At 48.5% G+C, this 22,884-nt stretch overlaps 1 protein-coding gene across 1 annotated transcript in view; it reads left to right on the top strand.

The window, feature by feature from the left end:
• The window catches only part of STX8 (syntaxin 8), a 117,786-nt gene extending 96,053 nt beyond the window's left edge, over nt 1-21,733 (top strand). Inside the window, exon 8 of the mRNA XM_082492227.1 lies at nt 20,689-21,733. Within this exon, the coding sequence (XP_082348353.1) occupies nt 20,689-20,756 (68 nt within the window). The 3' untranslated portion in view covers nt 20,757-21,733. The remainder of the gene's footprint in view (nt 1-20,688) is intronic.
• The last annotated feature ends 1,151 nt before the right edge of the window (nt 21,734-22,884 follow it).

Raw genomic sequence — 22,884 nt, 5'->3', positions numbered from 1 at the left:
GCAGGTGGGGTCTCATGAGAGCGGAGTAGAGGGGGACAGTCCCCTCCCTTGACCTATCTGGAGAGCTGTCATACCTCTCACAGCTTTCTGAGAAGATTAGCCCTTGTCATCACGTTGATCATCCGGTTTTCTGCAGTTTATCGTGGCCTCCTTTGAGGTACCAGGGCATGAGATAATCTCTTGTGGTGGAGTTTCCTTTGATCAAACTAGACTGCATTTCAGTAGTCCTCAACTGCCTAACTTCTTGCATAAGAGACTTTTCGCTGAGAGATATTTTTAAAGCCGTTTCTTTGGTAAAAATACCTCAGGTAGGAGGGAGAACTCTCAGCACACTCTCACCTTCTCGAGCGTGATGGGGTTACGCCCTTTACTTTATATAGATCGAGAAAATAGGGAATTTGTAATTCTTTAGATAATGGAGGGTTGCTGAATAACGCCGTAGAGACTCGTGTTGAGCTAAGAGTCTTTTAAAAAGAACATGTTACAAAGCCGTGTCTGAAGCCTCTGTGGAACAGCCTCTCCCAGAACCTGCCGGTACCGACAGTGCTCCTCACAAAATGTCGTTAGTGGGGGGGGAAAAATAATGATTGCTGCCCGTTCCCCCGGTACTCCGGGCAATTCATTTCCCGAGCTCGGGCCGTGTACTCAGATCCCGGTGCGGTAGATAGATCGCCGTCGCCCATCCACCACGAGGGCAAACGCGCCCTCATTGGGGAACTCGTAGCCTTAACGCGTTCCATCAGCTTCCCGCAGAAGGTTCCCATCGCTTTTACAGCCGCTGGCTCCGTTGCCACAAATCAGATTTTTTTTTTTTATTTTTTTTTTTTCTCCCCCACTTTTGGATGGCCGAAGCCGCTCTGTTAGCTTGGATTTATTGAACGCCCGTGACAGATCGCTGCCGCTCTCTGTCTTGTTTGCGGACGCCCCTCTGCAGTCCCCGGGTACCGCTGGCGGTGCCGCCCGCGTCCTCCCCCAGAGCTGCGGCATTACGGCGTTTAACGGCGCTGGTAGCGTCGTTGCTTCAAAAAACGCTGATGCTTCTCTGGAGGGGGGAAAAATAAGAATCATCGTAGTGGGGAACTGCTGAGTTGGTAAATGCTGCTGCAACTTTTTCCCCTGTAAAATTTTAATCTTCCTTTTATTTTTTTTTTTGGGGGGGGGGGAGCTAAATGAAAGTTTATTGGGAAAAGAATATTTAATGCTGCCAGAGAAGGTTCTTGATTGTGGTTGATCCCGAAACTGGTAATGAATGTGCGCTATCAGGGCCTGGGGATTTGGCGTATGAATTTCCCAGGGACTAATCATCTCATAAGGCTGCCGAGTGTGACTCCTTCCCCAGTAATCTACTTAACTCAGTCATTTCCCCCTCCTTTTGCCTTGCCGGGAGAATGAATCTCACAGGTTGTTTGCATGACAAGGAGCTCGGGATTGTCTGAGTCTTTGAAGAAGATGCTGGGAGTTAATTGTAGCAGCTTGCCTTAATGGTTTCCCATGTTCACTGGCAGGCTGGGTGAGGAGCGGAGCTGGAGAACGCGGTTTTTACGGGGAGTACTATTCTAGGTTGCACCGTGTGTTTTGATAGCTATAATGCTAAAAAAAAAAAAAATAAAAAATAAAAAAAAATGTTTTGCCTTCCAAAGGATGTTTTTCTCCACCAAAACTAAACTCCGGGGAGAATGATGTTTGGTAGTTCCAGGATTATTGGATTTGCAGATAGAAACTGCTGTGCTAATGGCAGCTACTGACTGATGACCAAAGCAGCTAACTGGGAGAGGTTTCTTGGCAGCTGATCATACTAAAAACCTCCACTCAAAGTCCTTAAAACCACAGTGGACAATGTTCTTTTTTTAATAAAAAAAAAAAAAAAAAAAAAAAGAGATTTCTAGCAAGCAAAACCTAATCACTGCCTCCACATCTTCGTTTTAAAAGGAACTAAGGATGCTCCATCAGAAGTGTTGACTTTTAAATTTTATGAGGATCCCCTCACACCAAACCCTCGTTCTGCTAAAAAGAAAAGGCTAAGCATCCCTTCGTCTCTGGTTTTATTTTGCCGCCTCCTAAAGCCAAATGTTGTGAAAAAAATTCGAGATAGGCTGCGTGGTACCTGGTGAGGTTGCGCTAGCTTTCACCCCGCGCCGAGCAGAGAGGGATTGTGTTGGGAGCAAAGGGGTGGGAAGCTCTGGATAAACTGTACGGGTTTTATTTAAATTACTGTCGTGTTCTGTGGCTTGCTTGAAATCAAATACTGCCAAGCATCTTACTGCAGTCCCAGGGGTTTGCACCTAATATGCATTTCATTAACCATTTGCAGATGACCTTCTTGCTGTTATAGTGCTGTGTGTGCAGTCAGAAACTTTTGGAGGGATTGAGGCAGGATTTGATGAAACCTTAAAAAAAAAACCAAAAAACAACCAAGCAAACAATTCTCTTAACATTATTTTAGAGGTGTTCATACACGGCTCTACCCGGTGACCCTCTGCAGGAGTTGTGGTGTAGGTTTTCCTCTCGTTGGTTGGGAGGTGAGGTCATCTCAGCGAGCTTCACGTGGATGCGGAGCAGCAAGTGCTTTTACATCAACAGCTGTCTCTCTAAACCAAACTCTAGTCTCCAATGCAGGGTTGCCACAAAGCTCAGTGTAGGTCATAGAATCATCGAATATCTCAAGTTGGAAGGGACCCATAAGGATCATCGAGTCCAACTCGCAGGACTACCCAAAACTAAACCATATGACTAAGAATGTCATCCAGACTCTCTTAGATGTTGAGGTTCAGCCCTCTCTTCTCATCATTGAGTTAGCTTGGGTTTTCTGATTCCGATTTCCAGCTTTTTTTGTTGCCTCTGTTCTTGTGCTGGCCAATTCGTAGACCCACCAGTTGAACTCAGACCCCGGTTAGAGGAGCCTCACATCTGGCTGCTGTCCTCGGGCTCCTTAGAAGTAGCCATGGACCATGGGCGGAAAGTCCCTGTTGAGCTCTCCAGCTGAAGGTAGTCTGATCCTCTACATGGATATCTCAGGTCTTCATGGCTTTGCCTCCAATTCCCGGTGGGAATGACTTCATCCATGGGGACTCCAGCTGACCACAGATGGACACTGCTGAGGCTGCAGGGTCAGCCACTGCCTATCTGTTTGCAGGATCAGGGACTGGAGAGCACAGGACCTCTCCCTGATGTCCCCTGCCTAGATAACTCAAGCTTTTGTTAGCATAGCACCAAGGTGAGTTGTGTTTTTCATGGAGAAAGGTAAACATGAAAAATAATTTATCTAATCTTTGTATAAGTTGGATGAAAATAAGAATGAAATCCATGTTGCAATTAGAGAAGTGCATTGAAAAGCCCATTTGTTTTCTGACTCAGAAATTCGTAGTTGGCTTAAAAGTGTAATTCTAGCAGAATTGGACCACTTGGCTTGCGTTAATGTTTTGCAGAGAGCAAAGTCCTCAAAACCATGTAAAATTTAGGGGATAAATGGGATCTTCCTGACCATCTATGCAGAGCTGGAGCCCCCACGTGCTTGGTTGGAAGCTTTCATACCTAACGTTTTCTTCTGCGCTGCAGAAACTGCTTTTTCTTCCTTTCAGGCCCATTTTTACATCTAAGATAAAAAGATGGGGACTGCCTGCGCTTGAAGGGAGCCGAGCTTTGCTGCCGGACTGGCTCATCCCGGCATCAAGGAAGCCAAGAGGTGCAGGAGCAGGACAGGGTCTGGTGGTCAGCTCAAGCAAACTCCACCATGTCGGTATGCCCGGCCTCGAAAAAGGGACCTTGTGAAGGCCCGACGTGGCTCAGGATTTCAGCACCCGCCGCCAAATCGCCGAAGGACACCCAAATACTCTTTTGCTCTTTGTAGCCCACCTACTCTTGGACACGTTTCTCCTTCCTGTGTCCGGTATTGTGTAGGGGTGAATGTCGCCGGAGCGGGGAACACGGGATGCTTTGCAAAACATCGCCTTTATTCTGTCAACCCAGTGACTGCGACTTTCTTAATTGTGGATTCTTTTAGTTAATTAGAAATGTTTGGAAACGCCTCGCACCTCAGCAGGGTTCAGTTCTGCGGGGTGCCAAGTGCTTTGTTCTTCATCCAGCAAAGCACTTAAGCGTGTCTTTAAGAACACTTTACAGGCTGAAATAAGCTCATTGATTTCGGGGCACTGAAGGATTGAGCCAATACCAAATTTCTTCCAATGATCCCGACTCAAATAGTAACATCCAGGAAAGTGTCGCTTGAATGTTAATGCTACCTTAAATAGCGGTGTCTCAGGCTTCAGGACTTCAACTGGTCGGAGAAATGTCACAAAGACTAAATCAGCGTGGTTGGGGGGGGGGGGGGGGGATTTTCTTCTGGGGAATAAAGGAAAATTCACGGTGAAAGGTGACTTTTCCCCCTCTCCCCCTTTTTTTTTTCCTTCCAGTTTTGTAATAGCAGAGGTTAGCTTTACCTATGGTCATCTTCAGCGAGCTTTTAATAAATTAAGAGGAAGCTGAAACGGTTTGGAAAAGTATAGAATAAGCAAATACTCCAGAGAGACGTTTAGTGGCAACATGATTAATAAGGGACACTCCTGGTAATACTATCAAAACAGAGCTATTGCAAAAGCATATGGAGCGTCCCTCTTTCGGGGCAGGAGCGGGATTCAGACAAATGATCCGGGGTGATTTATATGCCTCTTTGCAGTGTGGGGTTGTTGGTTTTTTTTTTTTTTTTTTTTCCTTCTCCCCCTGGAAGCGTGAGGGGAATAAACTCTGTCGATTTAACCGTGGGATTAGACTTAAGGAGAAAAAAAAAAAAACCTATTTAGTAAATCAGGCAACTTCTTTTTGCTCCCGAGTATTTTTATCCTTGCTGTTTGTTTGATAACAGGCTGCAGTCCTTACACAGACCTTTTTTTGTTTTTCTTCTTAATTTTATATATTTATTTTTTCCTCTGTGTCAACCCCCGCACGTATCTAGTCATAACCTTAAGGAGCCGAAAAAGGGGAACGTTCTCCAAGAGGAGAACATGCTGCAAAATACATGAAGACGGGTTCCCGAAGCATTCCGCCTTCTGCAGTGCTCTCAGAGGAGCACTCTCCCGGTCCTCTTCTGGTTTTGCCGCCTTTCCCCCTTACGAACAAAAGTCTCCGCTGGCAGTGAGTACGCGGAGAGGCTGCGTATGAGGATGTGGAGCTGGAACACGTCCTGCGCTCGCTCCCCGCGCTGCAGCCCGCCCAGCCCCGCGCTCCTCCTGTCGCCCAGGCCGGTTTTCCCCCCTGCGCTTTGTTCTGAGAGCAATTATTGCTTTTATTTCCTTTGAAGACGTTTACTGTGCAGCTGCTGGGGCAGCTTGTAGCTGTCATGGGGGAAGGCAGAGGAAGGGAACTGGGAGTTAAGAGCTTATAAACTTCTCAAGTTTTAGGAAGGTAGCGAGATGAAATGATATTGTGGTTTTTTCCTCCTCCTTTCTCTTTTTTTTTTTTTTTTCTTTTTTTTTTTAATACAAAAGGAGAGAGGACCTCTTGTACTGCGCTTGCATAAATTGTACAGGTTTGGCTCTGCTCAAGTCAGAAGTTAAAAAATAAAAGAAAATAAAATAGCCGTCCTGACACATGAGACAATGCAGTCTTCCAAACCCAAAATAGTTTCGTGTAGTACACCAGCATATAGGAGTCAGAGATCTGTGTGTGTGGGCTTTGAGAGATGCCTTGCCTTCTTTTTTTGGAGAAGAAACTTCTGTTAACATCTAAATGATTTCAAGAATTCAGCAAGGATTGAATTCCCTACTTCATCGGCATGAAACCTTCGCGTCGCTACTGAACTATGTTATTTTATCAGCCTCCCGCTCTTCAGACCCCATTTACCAAAAACTTTTAAAAGTGATTATGCAAGTCAAACCTAATTTCTTATCACAGTTCTGTATTTATTGGCTCAGTTGTTTGCGAGGGATTGTTTCACCCACCCTGTTTCCCTTGGCATTTTTAGAAGGTTCTTGTAGTTGTTAACAGCTGTAAATGGTATTAATAAGACATATTTGGTTGCTGGTTTGTGCAGTTTTGTACGCTGATTAGGTTGGGTTGCCAAAGGTTGAGCAAGTTTCTAAAAGAAGGCTTGTTCTTTGAATTGTGAAAACGCTATTCCCAACAAAAAAAAAACCCAGCTCTATCCGTGTCAAGAATTTTATGTGCGGACTGATGCACTTCTGCAGAAACTGGGGTGGAACACTTTATTGGTCTGAATTGGTATTGACTTTAAAATCAATGAAGCCCCATCTAAGAGTCTTCTTCAATGTTAAGAGTCTGTCTGAAGTATGTCAAGGTTTTCTTTTTCCTTTTTCTCAGCATTGTATTTGAGATGATAAGCACTTACCCACTTCTGCGTTTCCTCTTTGGGTTGTCCACGCTGTGCTGTTCTTCCTCAAGTATTTTTAGTGGGTGAGGGAATAACTTCCTCGGAGTAGCACAGCCTATTTGTGAAAATAAGCAGGTCTTTTGGTGGGCTCTCATGTGGGGAGAATCCAATCTGTGTGCTCCCTGAAGAGTGGTGCATCCTTAAAGGTTTTCAAGACTCGGGTTGACAAAAGTCCGGAGCAACGTGGTCTGAGTCTGGTCTTAGAATCGTAGAATACCTCAAGTTGGAAGGGACCCATAGGGATCATCGAGTGCAGCTCCCCAGCTTGGCCCTGCTTGGCCCAGTAAGTTGCGCTAGAACCCGCCGTGGTCCCTTTCCCACCTGACGGTTTTATGATTTGCCTTCTCTTCAGAGTCAGAAGAGCATATCCTTGCTGCGGTCACCAGATCTTGCTGTTGGAGTCCTGAATTCACCCAGGTCAAATTCATGGAATGAGTCAACCAAATATAAGCGTGGTTTCCTTATGCAGACCCTCCTGCTTGAGACCCCCTGCGGGCGGGGAAGGGCTCAGTGGAGTGTGGTTTATCCAAGCAAGAGAAGCCCATGCTCAGCAAAGCCTGTTGCTAACTGCATCCCGCGGAGCAGAGAGCCCAGAGCCAACCGTCCGCGGGACAGCAGCAGGCAGGGAATGAGACTCGCCAGCCACATGCGTGGTCAGGAACTAGTTTGCTACCAAAGTTAGGTTTGCTTCCCTCTTGGACTTGAAAAGCGGAAAAAAAAAAAAAAGCATGTTTCACCTTAAGTAGGCTTGTGTTTGTGCAAGCTATGACTTGTATTTCTTCCAGTATGTGGGGCCTCTGCCCGTGGCCGCTGAGCTGTGGGTAGTTTGGGGAGTGCCTCGAGGGCAATTGCTGTTAAGAGAGTTACGCCGTGACCAGCAGATTTGCTCAGTGAGGTCGGATTTCCCAGCAGACTCCCTCAATGTGGAAAGCAGTAATCGTGCCGGGGCCGACCCCGCTGGGTTGGCTCGGGAGCCGCTGGGTCACCTTGTGCAGCCGAAGCTCCTAACGGACGGACGGACGGACGGATGCTCGGGCATCCACCGCTGGGCTGGGTTTGGAGCCTGTGTTGGGGCTCAGAATTATGTCCCTTCTGGCTCTGGACCGCATGAAGACTTTGATGTTTAAGGCTGAGGAAGGCTGGTTGCATCCTGCACTTGGCTGCTCTTAGATCTTGAACGTGATTGCACAACCGCTTTTACTGGAGAAGCTCCTCGCCTCGGCCAAGAACGTTAATGATAAAATAGTGACTTACGCAGTGGCCTCCTCAATGTGTACCTGAAATGATCTCTTTGAGCTGTTCTCCGAGGTCTGTAGCAGATGGAGAGAGACGTAATGAGGAAAGCACTGGGGAGAACAGTTCAGACTTTAAGTCCATATAGCCTGGAAAAACAAAAGGGGTATTAGATGTGTGTAACCAGTTCAGACGTGGTGTGTGATTAATCTTCATCTGTGGCTTTTAAAATCAGCAACAGCCAGAGTATCCCAGAGTCGAACTCCATGTTTGTTCAGATCTAATGGGTGCGTAGACAATTTTTTCTGAACTTCACCCCACCGAGCATCGTCTTCCGGGTAGGGTTACGTCAAGTGAATTGACGGGAGCACAGTGTGGCTCTAACCGTCGCTGCAGCCCTGTTTTTACGGGGTCGTCCCAGTAGTTTCGTGTTTAAAGTCACCAGTCATTTAATTCCCGATTGTTTTGTACCCATTTTTAATTTTTTAAAAAGAAGAAAAATAATCCACGCTGCTTTTGAGCTGGAGTTTCTCATACTTAAGTCTGTGTAAAGATGATTTATGGTGCTAGTAGGGGCTCCACTGGAAACGCAAGATCTATTATGAAGTGGATTGAACAGCCCATGCTGAAATGTTTATTGCCGTCTTCAAAATAGAATACATCGGGGTTGATGGTGCCTGTCCAGGAAAGAGAGAGAGTGGAGTGGAGTGGGGCTAGTGGGGTATTTTTAGTATTCCAATAAAAGACAAGGCTTTTAAAGGAAATCACTTATTGCCATTTTGCAATCAAGAATGCAGGAGTGTTCCAGGGACTGCAAGAAATATGCTTCAAGAATGTCGGAGCCATAAGGAACTAATCATTAAATATTCTCTCATTTCCACCCCCGTTTCTTGCTCTGAGGAAGCCATTTAGAAGCTTTGCAATTTGTATGTAAATCTCAACCCTCCTGACCACGCGGTCAAGTATCCAAGTGACTTAGGAGCCAGCATCCCATTTTCAAAAGTTCGTACAATTCCTGTGCAAGCAGGGCACTTTTTAAAATAGAAGACACATGGAGCAGACTTCAAGAACACTTAATCTGACCTCAAATGACTTGGTACGACCGCTATATAATTATTATTTTTTTTTTCTGCTATAACTTTTTCTCCTTGATCAATGTCTTGCCAGTAAAGCTCTTCTTGCAGGTTCAGTCTCATTTCTGCAGTTTATTCCACTCGTTTGACTGAGCTGTGATTATTTTAATTTCTTTTTTTTTTTTTTTCCTCACCTGTGTAACTCTAGTTGTCGATGCTTTAAACATTTTGGAAGTTTTCTGGCGCTGTAGTATATCCATCTAACTGGGGAGTGAGTAATCCCGGCGTTTGTTCGAGTGAAAAACAAAGGAAGAGGCAAAAGATAATACTTTCTCAAGTGATGTAAGAGCCTAATGGGACAATTTACCCGTGCATCTAAGCAGAGCTACTGGTTACCTGCTCCCTCTCCCCATGGTCCCATCTTTTTCCTTGTACTGGCACTGGTGTCCTGGTGAGGCGGTTCAGGGAGCTATAATGGTAGAAAACTGACCCTACCAAAAACAAAGACCGGGGTGTGGGGCTGATGGCAGATGGACGCGGGCAGATGTCCCCTTCTGTGCCAGGCCAGCAGAGACGGCCTTTCATTTTATTATTTTTTTTTTTTTCCCCCCATTTGTTTTTACTGGAGAACATAGTGGAGGAACAACAGTCCCCCGCTGAGATCATCTGTCGTGTCTTCTGCCTTTTCCCCGCTTGCCGCAGGTAGCTGCTGCCTGGCAGAGCCTTTCTTTCAGGATAAACCCTTTGGAGTTTGCCAGCTGGGCTGCGGCTTCTGCATCCCTGGCGAGGGTCGGCGGAGCCGCGGGGTGAAGCTGAGCCGGAGACAGTCCATGGGTGGCAGGGTGTGAGGAGGACCACCAGCCATCAGGGCACCGCGGGAGGCAGCCAACGCCGCATCACCGGCGTTCAACTCACCTTAGCCCCAGGTTGGTGCCTCTCCTTGCAGCCGGTGCTGTGTCTGGCTGGTCCGTCTCCAACGTTGCTAGTGCAATGAGAAGTCTCTTGAGGGACCAGTAACCTGTGGTGATGGAGGACCACCTGATGGTAGATAACCTTTGGATTTTCTTAGGTCATTCACTTCTTGCGAGGAAAGCGTCACCTGGCTCTCCTTCACACACCCTTCAGCTCCCGGTTGTTCTCTCCACCGCGGTTCATGAAGCTGTGAACGCTTCTTCTGTTCCTCATTGCTCATCACCCTCAGTGACGTGAGGAGGTGAACTTCCGCTAAGCCTAGAGGTGGGCATGTCCCAGTCAAACCTGCGCTTTCTCACCCTTTCCTCCTAATTTTCGCTGAGCTTAAGCCAGAAGAAGAGGGTTCAGGTGACACCTATGGCTTGGTTGGGCTCACTTGGGCGAACATCGTCTGAAAGGCAGGGATTTGTAGAACTTCTGTGATCCTGTTTGGGTTTGTTTTGTTTCCTTTCTTCTGGGAGCCCTTTAGCGCACACTGAGGTTTTTGAAACTTTCACAAGTGCCGTTCCAAGTTGTAACACAGTTGTTCAGAAATGCAGCACGTTGCTTGACTGAGCTTGTTTCTTGGCATCGCTGATGTAAGGGAAAGGATGCTAGAGAGTTGGGAGAAGGGAAAATTGGAAAGCGTGCGTGCTTATTTAATAAAAAAAAAAAAAAAAAGAAAGAAAAAAAGAAAAAAGGGAAGAAAAATAAACCCCATGCAAAATAAGCCAGTAACCGTGTCTGCCGATGACCTTTCGGGTTGGAAATAGTTTGATAATAGCAGTGTGGGGACGAGCAAGGAAAGTCTGTGAAGTCACTCTAACAAGAACAAAAGGGGAAAAAACCATGAGAATCTTTCCACTTTCTGCCTTGCTGGGAGCTGGGTGATCTCCTGCACGACTCCGGACGGCTGCGCCTGGTGCTGCCCCAGCACACCCAGGAGAAAAGGGCAGCAGACGGAGATGAGTAGAGGTTGCCAGGTTTGACTCGAAGTAAAATAGATGGTATGTGGGAAAACACCCAAAGGGACTTTCGGGGAGATTTGAGGTCTTAAATTGTCAGCTTTGGCTGGGCCTGGGTGCAAGGTTCTGCGCGAACTTATCCCAGAAGACGGCCCGTGCTCCAGAGAGGCTTTCTTTATCCTGCCTTGAGCACTGTTGTTAACGGTGTTAAACAAATCAGAGAGAAATTGCGGCAGAGTTATTCTCGCTCATTAAATACATCTGATCTTTTCTTTGGTATACCAGTGAGTATAAAGGGTTCAGTTGATGTCGGGGCTTTTGGGGTGGGAAGTAACTTGGGTAAGCTGTTGCCTCTTACATCTGCTCTTTGTGCAATGATGAGACCAGTAAATGATTTTATTATTAAGTATTTTTGCAGAAAGGTATTATTTAGGTATGTGTATAAATTGCTTTAAAGCTCTTTAAAGGTTCAGTAATTCTATCGCAGCGGCGCATTGAACCGTTTCTCCTAGGCTGTCCTCTGCAAACTGCCTTCTGCTATTTAAAGTAGATACAAAATTAGCTCAAAGTGTTCCCTTTCCCGCAGACCTCTCTGAAAGTTAAAGCTTGTGACAGTTGAGTTCTTGCTGTGCTCTCGACTTGTCTTCAGATCCAAACGAATGCCTTGTCTGACGCCGAGCTTCACTTCTGGTGGCTCGGAAGGTAAAACGTATTTCTATTTCTTAATTTCCTTGGGAAACCTTCCTGCCCTTCTTCTAGTCTGGTTCTCTGGTCGATGCAAGAGGTTAATAATTGACTTAGAGACGTACAGTCAAATTTACATTTATGAGGCGTCCCAAACTGTTGGATCGAAACTTTCCAACCGCTGCCAAAGGTGGGCGATTACCTTCGCGCAGCCCAGCGCGGCGTCGGAGGTGTTGAAACCTGAGCAGCGGTCGGAGGCCGCGACCAAATTCATTGGAGCTGTTCTGCTGACCGTTGCGGCTCAGGTGAGGTTGGGTTTGTACCGCCTGTATCGCTTTTTTGAAAGAATATGGATTTTCTTTGCAGTTGTGCTTGGAAGTAGTTCAACATACTATCTGCCGTGCCTTTATAATTTGAAAAATAGATGAAAAAAGAAGCAAATTGAAGTATAACAATAACGGATTAAGAGAAACACTTATCTCACTTCCTTTCCTTCAGCCGGGCTGCGCATGTGGTTTGGGACCCGAACGCTCGGGATTATTCGATCGCTGAAGCAATAAACATTTTGGATGTAAACTCGCCCCGTGCTGCTTCTGGGACTGAACCTGACGTTTGTTTTCCGATAGTGGTGGCTTTTATCTTACCCCACGCTTGGTTTGCCAACAGGTCTTGCTGTCAGTAGTGTGAGGTATCTTCAAGCCCTCATCAAAGGTTTGTGTTGACAACAAACTTGCCCGTGTGCCCAAGAGGGACGCGTAGCTCCAGCAAGACGTGACAAAAAACAAAACAAAACAAAACAAAAACCTATAAAAATGCAATTTTTTAAAATATGCGAAATAATGTTGACCGAGGAGTTAATGGGTACAAAGTCTATACCTTTGACTCAGATCTAACTCGTGTCTTCAGGTTAACCTAACGTTGCATGAATAGCTCCAAATGTGGAATAACTCATAAAACGGGACTTTTTTCATCTTACATAGGAATGACCTAGGTTTTTCTTTCTTCCGAATAAGGATTTAATAATGCAAGAGTTGTTGTTTCCAAAGAGCTCAGCTTTTTTGAGAAGTGTCTTTTTTCCCCCCTCCTCTAGACCCAATGAAACACATGGGCGTTTGGCGCCTTTAATAACTCTTCGCGGAGCCTGTTCTTGATTTCGTTGAGAATTGCCAACGATTTTGATGTCAGGGTTGAGAGGTACAATTGTAGTGTTAAATTTCTCGAGTCAGACCAGTTGAAAAGGAAGGTCAAAAGCAATAACGTCCAGGTTCCTCCGGGCGGGCGGGGGCGTCGGATAATGTGCGATCGCAGCGTTTTACACAGACGCCTATCGCCCAAGAAAAAGTTTGGCTGTCACAAAACTAATAAAGAACAAACCTCCGGAGAGATGGTTTCAATGATGCAGGTGTAGGAATCGGGGAGTGTATTTACATACAAGCCAGCTTAATAGCGTGGGATTTAAGCTAAAGTGGTTCTTAATGCAATACAAATTGAATACCCCGTCTCGCTCGAAACCAGGAAAATGTTAGAAGGAAAGATTATTTTTTTTTATATATGGCTTTTGAGGGAGAAAGCATTTGGGGTTTGTGTTTTTTTTTGGGTTTTTGGTTTTGTTTTTTTTTTTTTTTAGGGAACGTAAAGGACAGCAAGATGGATTTCTTCGGGTGTTTGCCATGTTAAACTAGCGCTTTAGGTATGTGCGTCGGATTCGGAGCCAGCCTTCCAAGTCGGTTCTCTGTTGCCTTGAAAATCAGGGGTTTGCACAGATTTGGGCAGGGTTTCTGCCATACAGCTGGTGACGCGGACTTAAAATTCACTTGCTGAAAAAGCAGATAAAGTGTGGCTTTGTTTTGTTTGGTTTTTTAAAGTGTGACATTAAAAAGACACCCTCAAAGAAAGCGGCCATGACTCTACAGCCCTTGTTGAAACTCCCGTCTTTTCCCTGCTTCTCTCCTACCCTATAAAACAACTGTTATGTGTTTATAAGTCAGTGTTCTGTGTCACTTATAAAAGAAGACTTATTCATAAACTTTGTGGATAGACAGTTCTGTGGGAATATAACTTTCTTGGCATAAACCAAGCTGCTTTTTCCAGATAATACCAGGCTCTTTAAAGTCACAGCATGCTATTTATTTTTGTTTTATAATCTATAAAAGACACCGATGCTGAACCTTCATCTTTATTGAGAATGACACTATACCCAAACCAGCAGAAAAAAAAAATAGGGAAAACCCCAGGGAAAACTCCTGTTCCCAGAAATAGTCACCAAGGAGGTGCTGTGGGATGGCCGGGGGTGTCGCAGGGCTGCTTTCCCCACGCATCCTCTCTGCCGACAGTGAGTGCCAGGGCAGATTGCAGATAGGCACATCTCATTATATTTTTGGGTGGGATTTACCAGCTGCGAGTTAGAAATTCTTGAAACGGGCTTGGATGTAACATTTCAGCTGTTGAAGTTGGGGCAGATGAATCGGACACACACACACGCACATGCCTTAGAAATTTCTTTTAATGGACTAAAATCAGTATTTACTTCACCATCCAGAAACCAGCAAGCAGCCAACGCGCGGTTGTGTTTGCTTTCCGAATATGCTCAGTATTCGGAAAGAGCACCGAGCCCGCAAAAGGTTGCCCCGAGAAGCTGTGGCTGCCCCATCCCTGGAGGTGTTCAAGGCCGGGTTGGACGTGGCTTGGAGCAACCTGGGCTGGGGGGAGGTGTCCCTGCCCAGGGCAGGGGGGTGGAACTGGATGATCTTCAAGGTCCCTTCCAACCCAAACCATTCGATGATTCTATAAAACCAAACAGCTCACCCAAAGAACGGCTGCTTCCCAAATTTCCGTGTTTCCAGCTGACAGAGATTTGGGGACAATGGATGGGGATGACATTGGTCAAGTCCATGTCCAAAAGTCTGTCTCCCTGGCTGCTGCCCTGCTGCCATAGCACCGTCCTGGTTCGGACCTGGAAGAGAAACCGTGGCTATGCCCCCCATGGCAAAGAGACCTCACCCCTGAGCATATGCTCGTATTTACTAATCCTGTGTATAAGGACCATCCAATACTCTGTGCACTAATCATAGCAGCGGGGACTGGAAGAGATTTCCTTGCTTATTGAGTCCAGACCTCAGCTATCACGGGCAAAGTCCCTCTGCACTTGCTTTCATGAACCCTCTCGGTATGCTCTGAGAGCATTTAGGATGTTCTCCCCGGTGTCGGGGTATTTCCAGTGGCGGCCCAGGCTGGGCTGTTGCTCAAAGAGACAGCAGTGGGTGCGTACCTCGATGTAGATATCTTGTGTCCATTACTGACGGGTTGAGGGTTGAACAAAGAGTAGTAGAGTAGACCTGGTCTTCAACTGGAAGATGCTTCCGAGGCAGAAGGACAGATCAGCATTGCCACTGGAGACCTTTAACGTGACCTGCGGAGCCCTGGGTGCATCGGCCGCTACCTGCTCCCTTCACATCCATACCTTCGGCTGGATGGGGGTGCTGGGATGAGTGTAGGCATCGCTCTTGAATTTCGGGGTGGTGGCTGGAGCGTATCGGTGGTGACCTCCCTGCTGCAGTAGCCTGGGATGGTGGGCAGCAATACGAAGCAACGTCAAGCTCCTTGTGCCGGGGAGTGCCGGGGGCTGAAAGAAGAGAGCTGAAGCGTTGCTGACATGACTTGCCCCGTTGAACAAAGGTATCCTCCATCTCTGGAACATACCTGTGCCAGTGTGCCGTGATAAAAATGAAACCAGGCTCTTGTTCCTGGAGCGGGGGATGCCAAGGAGGAAGTTGTAACTGTCTCCTCCGCAGGGGCTGCACAGTGGGAAGCTGTAACGCAAAACACCTTGTAGAAACCTGTGCGCTCTAACTGATAACATGTTAAATCTCGACAGCGAGCGCTCCGTGTCCACGGAGCAATTTTAATGGAAAATCAATAGTCTGATAGAAGCAGACGAGAAAACTTTTGACACTTATCCAAGAGGGACTTGTCAAAACACGATGTATTTATGACCAAGTTCCTGCCTGCCCGTTCAAAGGCACTTGAACCCCTGCCAGATCCGAAACACGCTCACATTCCCAGGAGTTATATTCAGCACAATAAGTGGATATTTCACAGTAAATATTGCCTTGTCAGAAAGCTGGCATCGGCACCCAGTTGACGAGCAACAATTGGCCGCTTTGTACGGGCGCTGCGAGGGCTCGTCTCTCCGGCGGCGGCAGTGCTCGTGAGCAGAAATTTCTGCCGGGCTCCAGCCGTCGTTAGCGTGAGGAATTAAAAACGCTCTAAAGAAAACTGCAGATTGTTGCGTCTCAGCTGCCTCCATCTGAACAGTCAGCAGAAGGAATTGGAAAGTCTCGATGATTAATCACAAACACAAAAGCCGGCTGCTGGCTGACGGTAGGTATCCGCTCTTCTCCGAGGAAACCAATTCATCAGCGTTATTTGTGATTCATAACGGTTATTTGAGGCAAATGGGCTTATTTAGTACATGGCACCCTGCGCTTGTGTGAAGTTACAAACCAGAACTGTTAATTATTCTTTGTCCTCTCATGGCTCTGCGGCATGTCCAGGTTTTCGGCAGCACAGTGTAGGCTGTAACGCGCATATGGCACTCGTAGCCTGGGCACCGTACTGGGAGGATAGGGATGCCAGGGAGGAGAGGGATGCCCAAGCGGAGAGGGATGCCCGGGAGGCAAAGGATGCCCAAGAGGAGAGGGATGCCAGGGAGGAGAGGGATGCCCGGGAGGAGGATACCCGAGAGGAGAGGGATGCCCGGGAGGAGAGGGATCCCCAAGCAGAGAGGGATGCCCGGGAGGAGAAGGATACCTCAGAGGAGAGGGATGCCCGGGAGGCGGAGGATGCCCAAGAGGAGAGGGATGCCCAAGAGAAGAGGGATGCCCAAGAGAAGAGGGATGCCCAAGAGAAGAGGGATGCCCAAGAGAAGAGGGATACCTGGGTGGAGAAGGATGCCAGGGAGGAGAGGGATGCCCAGGAGGAGAGGAATACCTGGGAGAAGAAGGGTACCTGGGAGGAGAGGGATGCCCGGGAGGAGAGGGATGCTCCCAAAGGCAGGGATGTACCGTGTCTCGGGTTTGCACCGTGCTCAGCATGGTGCAGCTCCAAGCCATGTCTGGGATCTCTGCAATGGGGAAAACAGCAAAGGTTGGGATGAAGAGAGGGAAATTAAATGATTTACTGGAGATACCATCTGTGTGGGTGGCGTTTGTCACCGCCGAGGAGGGCTGGCAGTGCACCAGAGAGCAGGGACGTTACGTGGGGTCTGACTTAGACCCTGGAGTTGCACAGTCCCGACCAGTGGGGTGGTTACGGTCTGGCTGGACAGACACACGGGGCTGCGGTGCTCAGCCATTACCCTTATTTACACAGATCTTTAACTCCGGGAAACTGAGAGTGGAAAATCGTCTTCTAGATGCCCAAACCCCTCCAGGCAGATTCAAACCTGGAGGAATTATTTGCATTTCTGTGTGAACCCCGGCTGGGACGTCATTCGTGCGGCAGTAAATCATGTATGGTGGGAAGGGTGTCCACGGTGAACCCCAAACCAGTGACCCTCAAAGCTGAGAAATGCTGGGGAGAGGGACTAAATTTGGGACTGGGAGAAGGGCTACCCCAGGGGATCACAGGAAGACGGGGGTGAACCCCAGATGCTCCGGTCTCCCGGCGGGACGGATAGCAGGCGAGATAGACTAGAGAGCGATCTTAACCTGGAGATAAATTATATGTATTGTAACCTTTTCTTTCCATCTGAAATCTGAAAATTTAATCTTAAATTTTTATTTTTATTTTTTGGAGGAGGCTTTGCTAGGTTTGGAGCATCGAACCGCCCCGTTGCCCAGGGACCGGGGGGGGGTCGGGATCATCAGGGTGAGGAGCAGAGATGCAGCTGATCTCAGCAGTAAGATTAAAATGCGGCAAAGCGGCGTGAGCGCCGGTGCCTCCGGGGACGACGAGGAGACCCCACGTCCTGCCGCCAGGCCATGCCCTGAAATTCGGCATAAGCTGAGAACGTGCCCTCTGCATTTCTGCACTGCTCCTCCGAGCTGGAACAGCAGCACCGGCTCAGACTTTAGCTGATGCAGCTTCAAGAGCATTGCAATTTCTCCAACCTGCCTTAATTAATTTAATTTAAGGCAACCTGCTCTGTAATTGCACATAGACTTCCGCGTGCACTTCCCGCCTCGCCCCGAGAAATGCCTTTCAAATTTGTATTCCTGTCGCTGTTTTCTCTTGCGCAGGAATCTCGTATTTTTTCTTCTAGACTCCCGTTTACTTTGTTCGCGGCTTTTATTCCTCAACTTCTCTTTGAGGAGTTCTTGTCGAGGGGAACGTTTATATTTCATAGGACTTGAGCAAAAAAAAAAAAAAAAAAAAAAAGGCGAAGCAGGCAGCGCATCTAGAATGCATAATTACTGTCAGATCCCATCCGCGGTTTTTGTTAGGAAAGCACGTTGTACTCTGAAACACCCGGGTTTAAATCTCCAGATCCTTCTAATCTCCTGTAGTGTAGGGAGGGGGGAAAATGTGCATAACATCTGGTCCCTATCATGCGAGAGGTACTTTGAAATTTGTGTGCGATTGCCAATTTATGTCGTCCTATTCTTTTTTGCGCCTATCGCACGGATCGGAGAAGCCGTTACCAGCGGCGGATCGCCCATTTCCCTCGCACCGACACGTGCCGTCCCGGCTCCTCTGCCTCTCACGGGGGGAGCGAGGACTTTACCAACGCTTTTGGAAACAGAAAAGTGGCTCCGGGTTTTTAATACCAGTCTCCTTCCAGGAATAAAATGAAGTTTATTTCGTTTTGCTGTCCCCCTCTTGGTGCCTTTTAAGTTTCCTCTTCGCTCTGCTGTTGCCCATTAGCAACGCTTTATTAGTCCCCCACCTTCCCCTCTTCCTGCCGGGTAATAATTCTGGGTTTATGTGCGGTTTTTCTTGGGGGTTGTCAAAGAATAATCACGCCCCGTTAACTCCGCTTTGTATCATTACTAATTCACACCTATAGAGTCTTTTCCAAGCAACCGATCTTGGTTGTCTCTTAATTGCTCAAGTCCATAAACTCTGTTACACTGACACCGCGCTAAAGGATTTGCACCCTCTAAAACGTTTCCCTCCAGTGTGAATCATAACAGAGGATCTGAATCGCGGCAGCTTTATCAGATCTTATTTCTCCCCGGTTTAAGCAAACTGTTTGCTTCTGGCTCTGTTGAAGGCTACGAAATGTATGTTAAGACGTAAAAAGCACGAGACTAGAAAGAGGGTGGAAGCGTAGATCGTGTTCCCAATGGATTCATCTGACAGTTGGGGTTTCTGGATGACGTTGAGTGGTTGGCTGAGGTTGAAAAACGAACGATAGCCCTCTCTCGCCCGTTCCGCTGGGTCGGAGCGAGTAGCCTGCGTACCGTCTGAGATCCAGCTGGGTCAAACGCGCTTGATAGGCTCTGACGCGGGATGACTCTAGGCTCCGCGGCAGCCCAGCGGTGGGAGCATCCTCTGGGATGCTTCCCGAGGGATGTTTCACCTGCGAGGGAGCTGGCGCTGGGACCCCGGTGCGCACCCGGCTGGCACACACGGCCGTCGGCAGCCGAAAGGGCAGCGTGGTGCGGCAGGGTCAGAGCCAAACCCAAGCCCTCGCCAGGGGCACGGAGAGAACACGGAGGTGCGTTTTTACTAGTTTACTCCACCTTTAATGTGATTAATAAGCGGTTTCATCCAGGTGTAGCCTGAAATTTGGTGTCCTCTAAACAAAATCATCCTACCCCGAAGGACGCGGGAAGTATAAACCGTTCAGCTGAAGCGTTTGGCACTGCCACAGAGTTTGTCCCCACGTCCAACCGCAGTCCTTGGGGTGTCCCAGGTGGGGCAGACGGAGGCGCTGCCGTCTCTGCCCTCGGCTGGTTCGGCAAGGAAAAGGCTCAATATCCGAGACCTGCTCGAGCCAGGGCAGTGGAGCGCTGCTGCGGCTCGCTGCAGATAACAAACGGTTTCAAGTCAGCGTAAAAGAAAAAAATACCGTTAGCGGCAACTCTTATTTCCCTGGAAAAAAAAAAAAAAAAAAAAAAAATCCTGGACCCCTGGCAGGGAAACAGTTTCTGCACAGAAAACATGACACTATTTACAAAAAGCCATGTCTAATATCCTTTTCCAGCTTGGAAAGAGGAGTTTATTTTAATACATCCTTTTTTAATTGCCATGAGCTGGACTTGTAAATATTGTAAGTGGTTGAGTAATAGTCATCTGTGAGCGGCCCAAATGAAGGGACATTTTTTCCGCTCTTGGAGCCCGAACGTATTCCCGCAGCTTGGACAGGGGGATCGCACGGAGCAGATACTAAACCAAAACCAAAGCCTCCTAATGAAAAGATGGTTTAACCCCAGGGGCTGCCTGTGTGTGGGATGCCGGTGCCCGCAGCGCCCCGTGGTCCAGCCGGCGGCACGAGGAGCTCCCCGTGTTGGGGCTGCGTAGGGAGGCGATGGGCTGGACCAAGGGGGATGCAGCCCGTTTTCGATAAAATATTTCTTACTCTTCTCTGAGAAAGAGGAATTTCTCCCTTAAAAAAGGGGAAACGAAGGAGAATTAGGCTCCTCTAGCAGGCGCCTGGCAGCCGTGCTGCCTTATCGCTGTCGTTCCGTCGAGAGAGAGAAAATCTGCTTTGCTGCTGGATCAGCCTTCAAACTTACCTTTTTTTTAACACCATCCTTCTGCAGAGCAGCACGGTGTGCCCGAACTAAAAAGCAGTCGTGAAGTTTTGTGAGATCATATTAGTCGTTATCTTCTGCACAGCGACCGGTGCGGATTTGGGGCAGGATGGAGCCCACGGGAGCCCACGTGCTGCACGGTTGGGCCGAGCGCTGATAGACTCTCTCTAATTCTGGTTGATCTTCATTTTCCCCAGTTGGGTACATACCCCAAAGCCCTGCTTTTGCTCTGCAAATCGTTTTGTCTGAAAGCAGGAGTAGTTTGTATTGGAAACAATTTCCTGATGCGATTTGGATTTCCTTCTGCATAATCCTTTGCCCCAGTGGGATGGTACAGGGGGATTCTGGAGAAGCTTAACTGGCCTCGCCGTGAGTTAAACATATCCCGTAATCGTTGCAAGGCAGATGTGTAAGTAGGAAGATACCCTGCAGGCACTGTTAAAAAAAAAAAAAAAATTCATTTGAAGGCTCAGGAAGAGAAAAAACCGCTCAGCCAACGTGGGGTTTGAGTCCCCGTCGCTGTTGGGGTCATCGGCGTGCAGGGATCTGGCGTGGGACTTGCACGGGGTGAGCGGGGAGAGGAGGGGGGAAATCGGTCTCAGCTGGGAGGAGGAGCAGGACTCGGAAGAAGAATTGAATTGCAAAAGAGCAATTGTAGAAGATGAAGGCAGCGACCTTAAATGTGGTTTCGTCTTTTCCAGGAATGCTGGTGGTGATCGTGTTGCTGCTGATTGCGATTGCCGTGGTTGCTCTCTGGCCGACACACTGATGCGGATACGGGGCCCGTCAGAGCTGCTGCTCCGCAGCGGAGCGCGGAGGGCTCCAGCGAAGAGACCGACTTTGTGCAAAGACCTTCTGTGTTTTCAATAAACTCAACGGAATTAGAATGAAGCTGCGTCCGACACACATCCATCCGTTCTTCCTTTGGTGCGCAGCTGAAGAGCGCTGCCTGGTTTGAAAGGTTGAAACTGGTAAAGGACTCTCTTCCCACCTTCGGTTGGCATTCGGGGGGCTGCGGATGGCCCTACAATAGATGCTCTTCTCGGTGCGGCTGTGCCTGAGCACGCGCTGGTGTCGGGGTGCCGCCTGCCCGGCCCGGCACCGCTTCTGCCCAGCGGTCAGTCCCCCCAGAGGGCTTTAAAATACTAAAATAGAGGTGTGGTTTGGGAGTACGGTGGCGGCGCTCCTCTGCTTTCTCATACCTTCCTCGGGAACGGAAATGCTTACGTTTTTCAAGGAATAGATGTTTTGGGGAATGACTGCGCGTGGATGCTTGCGGGATGGGAAGCGGGAGCAGGCGGAGCCCTGCAAGGCGGCGCGGGACCCCCATGAGCTGCACGGAAACGCCAGCGGGTCACGCAGTCGCCGGGGAGTTACCGGCATTGATCTCCACCGATAGAAACGTAAACAGCGGCGGGTCTCGAACCGGGCGCGTCCGAGCGGAAAGCCTTACCCAACACGTGCTCCCGAGGAAGGTGATGCTCTCCGCGGGCTCTGCCGGGCGGAGCGCAGGGGATGCTCTGGCGTTCACGTGCTCATCTCGGCGATCGAGGTCTGCCTTTTTCCTTTATAACCTTTCACACGCTGTTAAAACCGAGAGGAAGGGTTACCTGTTTAAAAACTAACGAAAAAGAAGTACTGAATGTTCGCTTCTGGCCAAGAAAATCGTTATTTTGTTACATGCGCCAGTTTGATTTCAGAATTGATAGAGCAAGCAATAAATATGAATAAAAGCTGATCCATTTCTATATAATCTCTCTGCCTGGGTTTTTATTGTTGTCTACCATCTCGTGTTGTGCGTGAATGATTTCTCCGACGCTTCCACTTCCTAAGAGCTGATTTGGAGGAGAAAAAATGTGATTCCTGTCAGACTCCATCTGTATCGTGACACACATATCCTGACGGATCCGTAAGACTTGCCAGCCCTGGGCTGGTCCTCACCTGCGGTGGTGGAATATCTCCTTTCACAGCTCTCAGCTGGCTCTTGGCACTCGTTTCTCTCTCCCTGCCTTCTGGCGGCACGGCTGGTGGCACATCTAGCGCTGGTCTGAGAGGTGGGAAACCAGGGTGTCCTGGTGCTGTGTCCCCTCTTGAGTGACACGAGGCCGTTTTGTTCTTCTGGGCTCAATTTCCCCATCTGTCAGTTGGGACTTGGGCACCGGCCCCTTCCTTGAGCGCATCCATCCGCAGATGGGAGCGCAAAACTGCTCTCCTCACGGCATGCGAGTGGTGGCTGGAGCTGAGGCTTTGATTCAGTCGCTCCAAGATCTGAGGTGGGGATGACAGAGCTGGCTGCGATGGGAGAAGATGGGATTTAGTGGGAAACGGAGGCAGGGGGCTGTTGAGTACCCCACCGAACTCATAGCCATCGTTGATGGGGCCGAAGCCAGCATTGCCCCGTCTGCGTGCTCCCAGGAAGGGCGCACGGTAGGTGGAGAGAGGAGCTTGGTGGAGAAAAAGCCCAGTAGATACAGCTCTACCTCGTGGTGTGGGCCGTGGGCTTCACACGGGGCTCCATGCCGGTGCCCAACCCACCTTCTGATGCTCAGCACCGAAGGTTGGAGCTGGAGGAGAGACCAGCTCCTCTGGAGGGGTTCGAAATCTTGGGGCAAGGCGGACTGTGCTTCGGCATCCTCGTCTGCTGTTTACCAAAGGTGGGAAATCCAGGCTTGGGCTGTGTGGTGGGTATCTAGGTACTGCGTTCTACCGGCGAAGGACACAAAACAATGCCCGTGGTCAGGATGGAGCGGAGTCTTCCACGCACATCTCCATGTGCTTCGCTGAAGAAAATCCCCAAAGCCTTTAAAAATCCAATCCAGGTTGTGCCCACTTGCTGCTTTTTCTTTGGAGAGGTGCTTCATCGTAGGAAGGGAGGGAAGAAAAAAAGATAATTTTAT

This window comes from Vanellus vanellus (genome assembly GCF_965231255.1).
Source record: "Vanellus vanellus genome assembly, chromosome: 17".
Classification (NCBI taxonomy): Eukaryota; Metazoa; Chordata; class Aves; order Charadriiformes; family Charadriidae; genus Vanellus; species Vanellus vanellus.
Note: the sequence above shows the minus strand (reverse complement) of the source record. Positions and strands in the feature narration are given on the sequence as shown.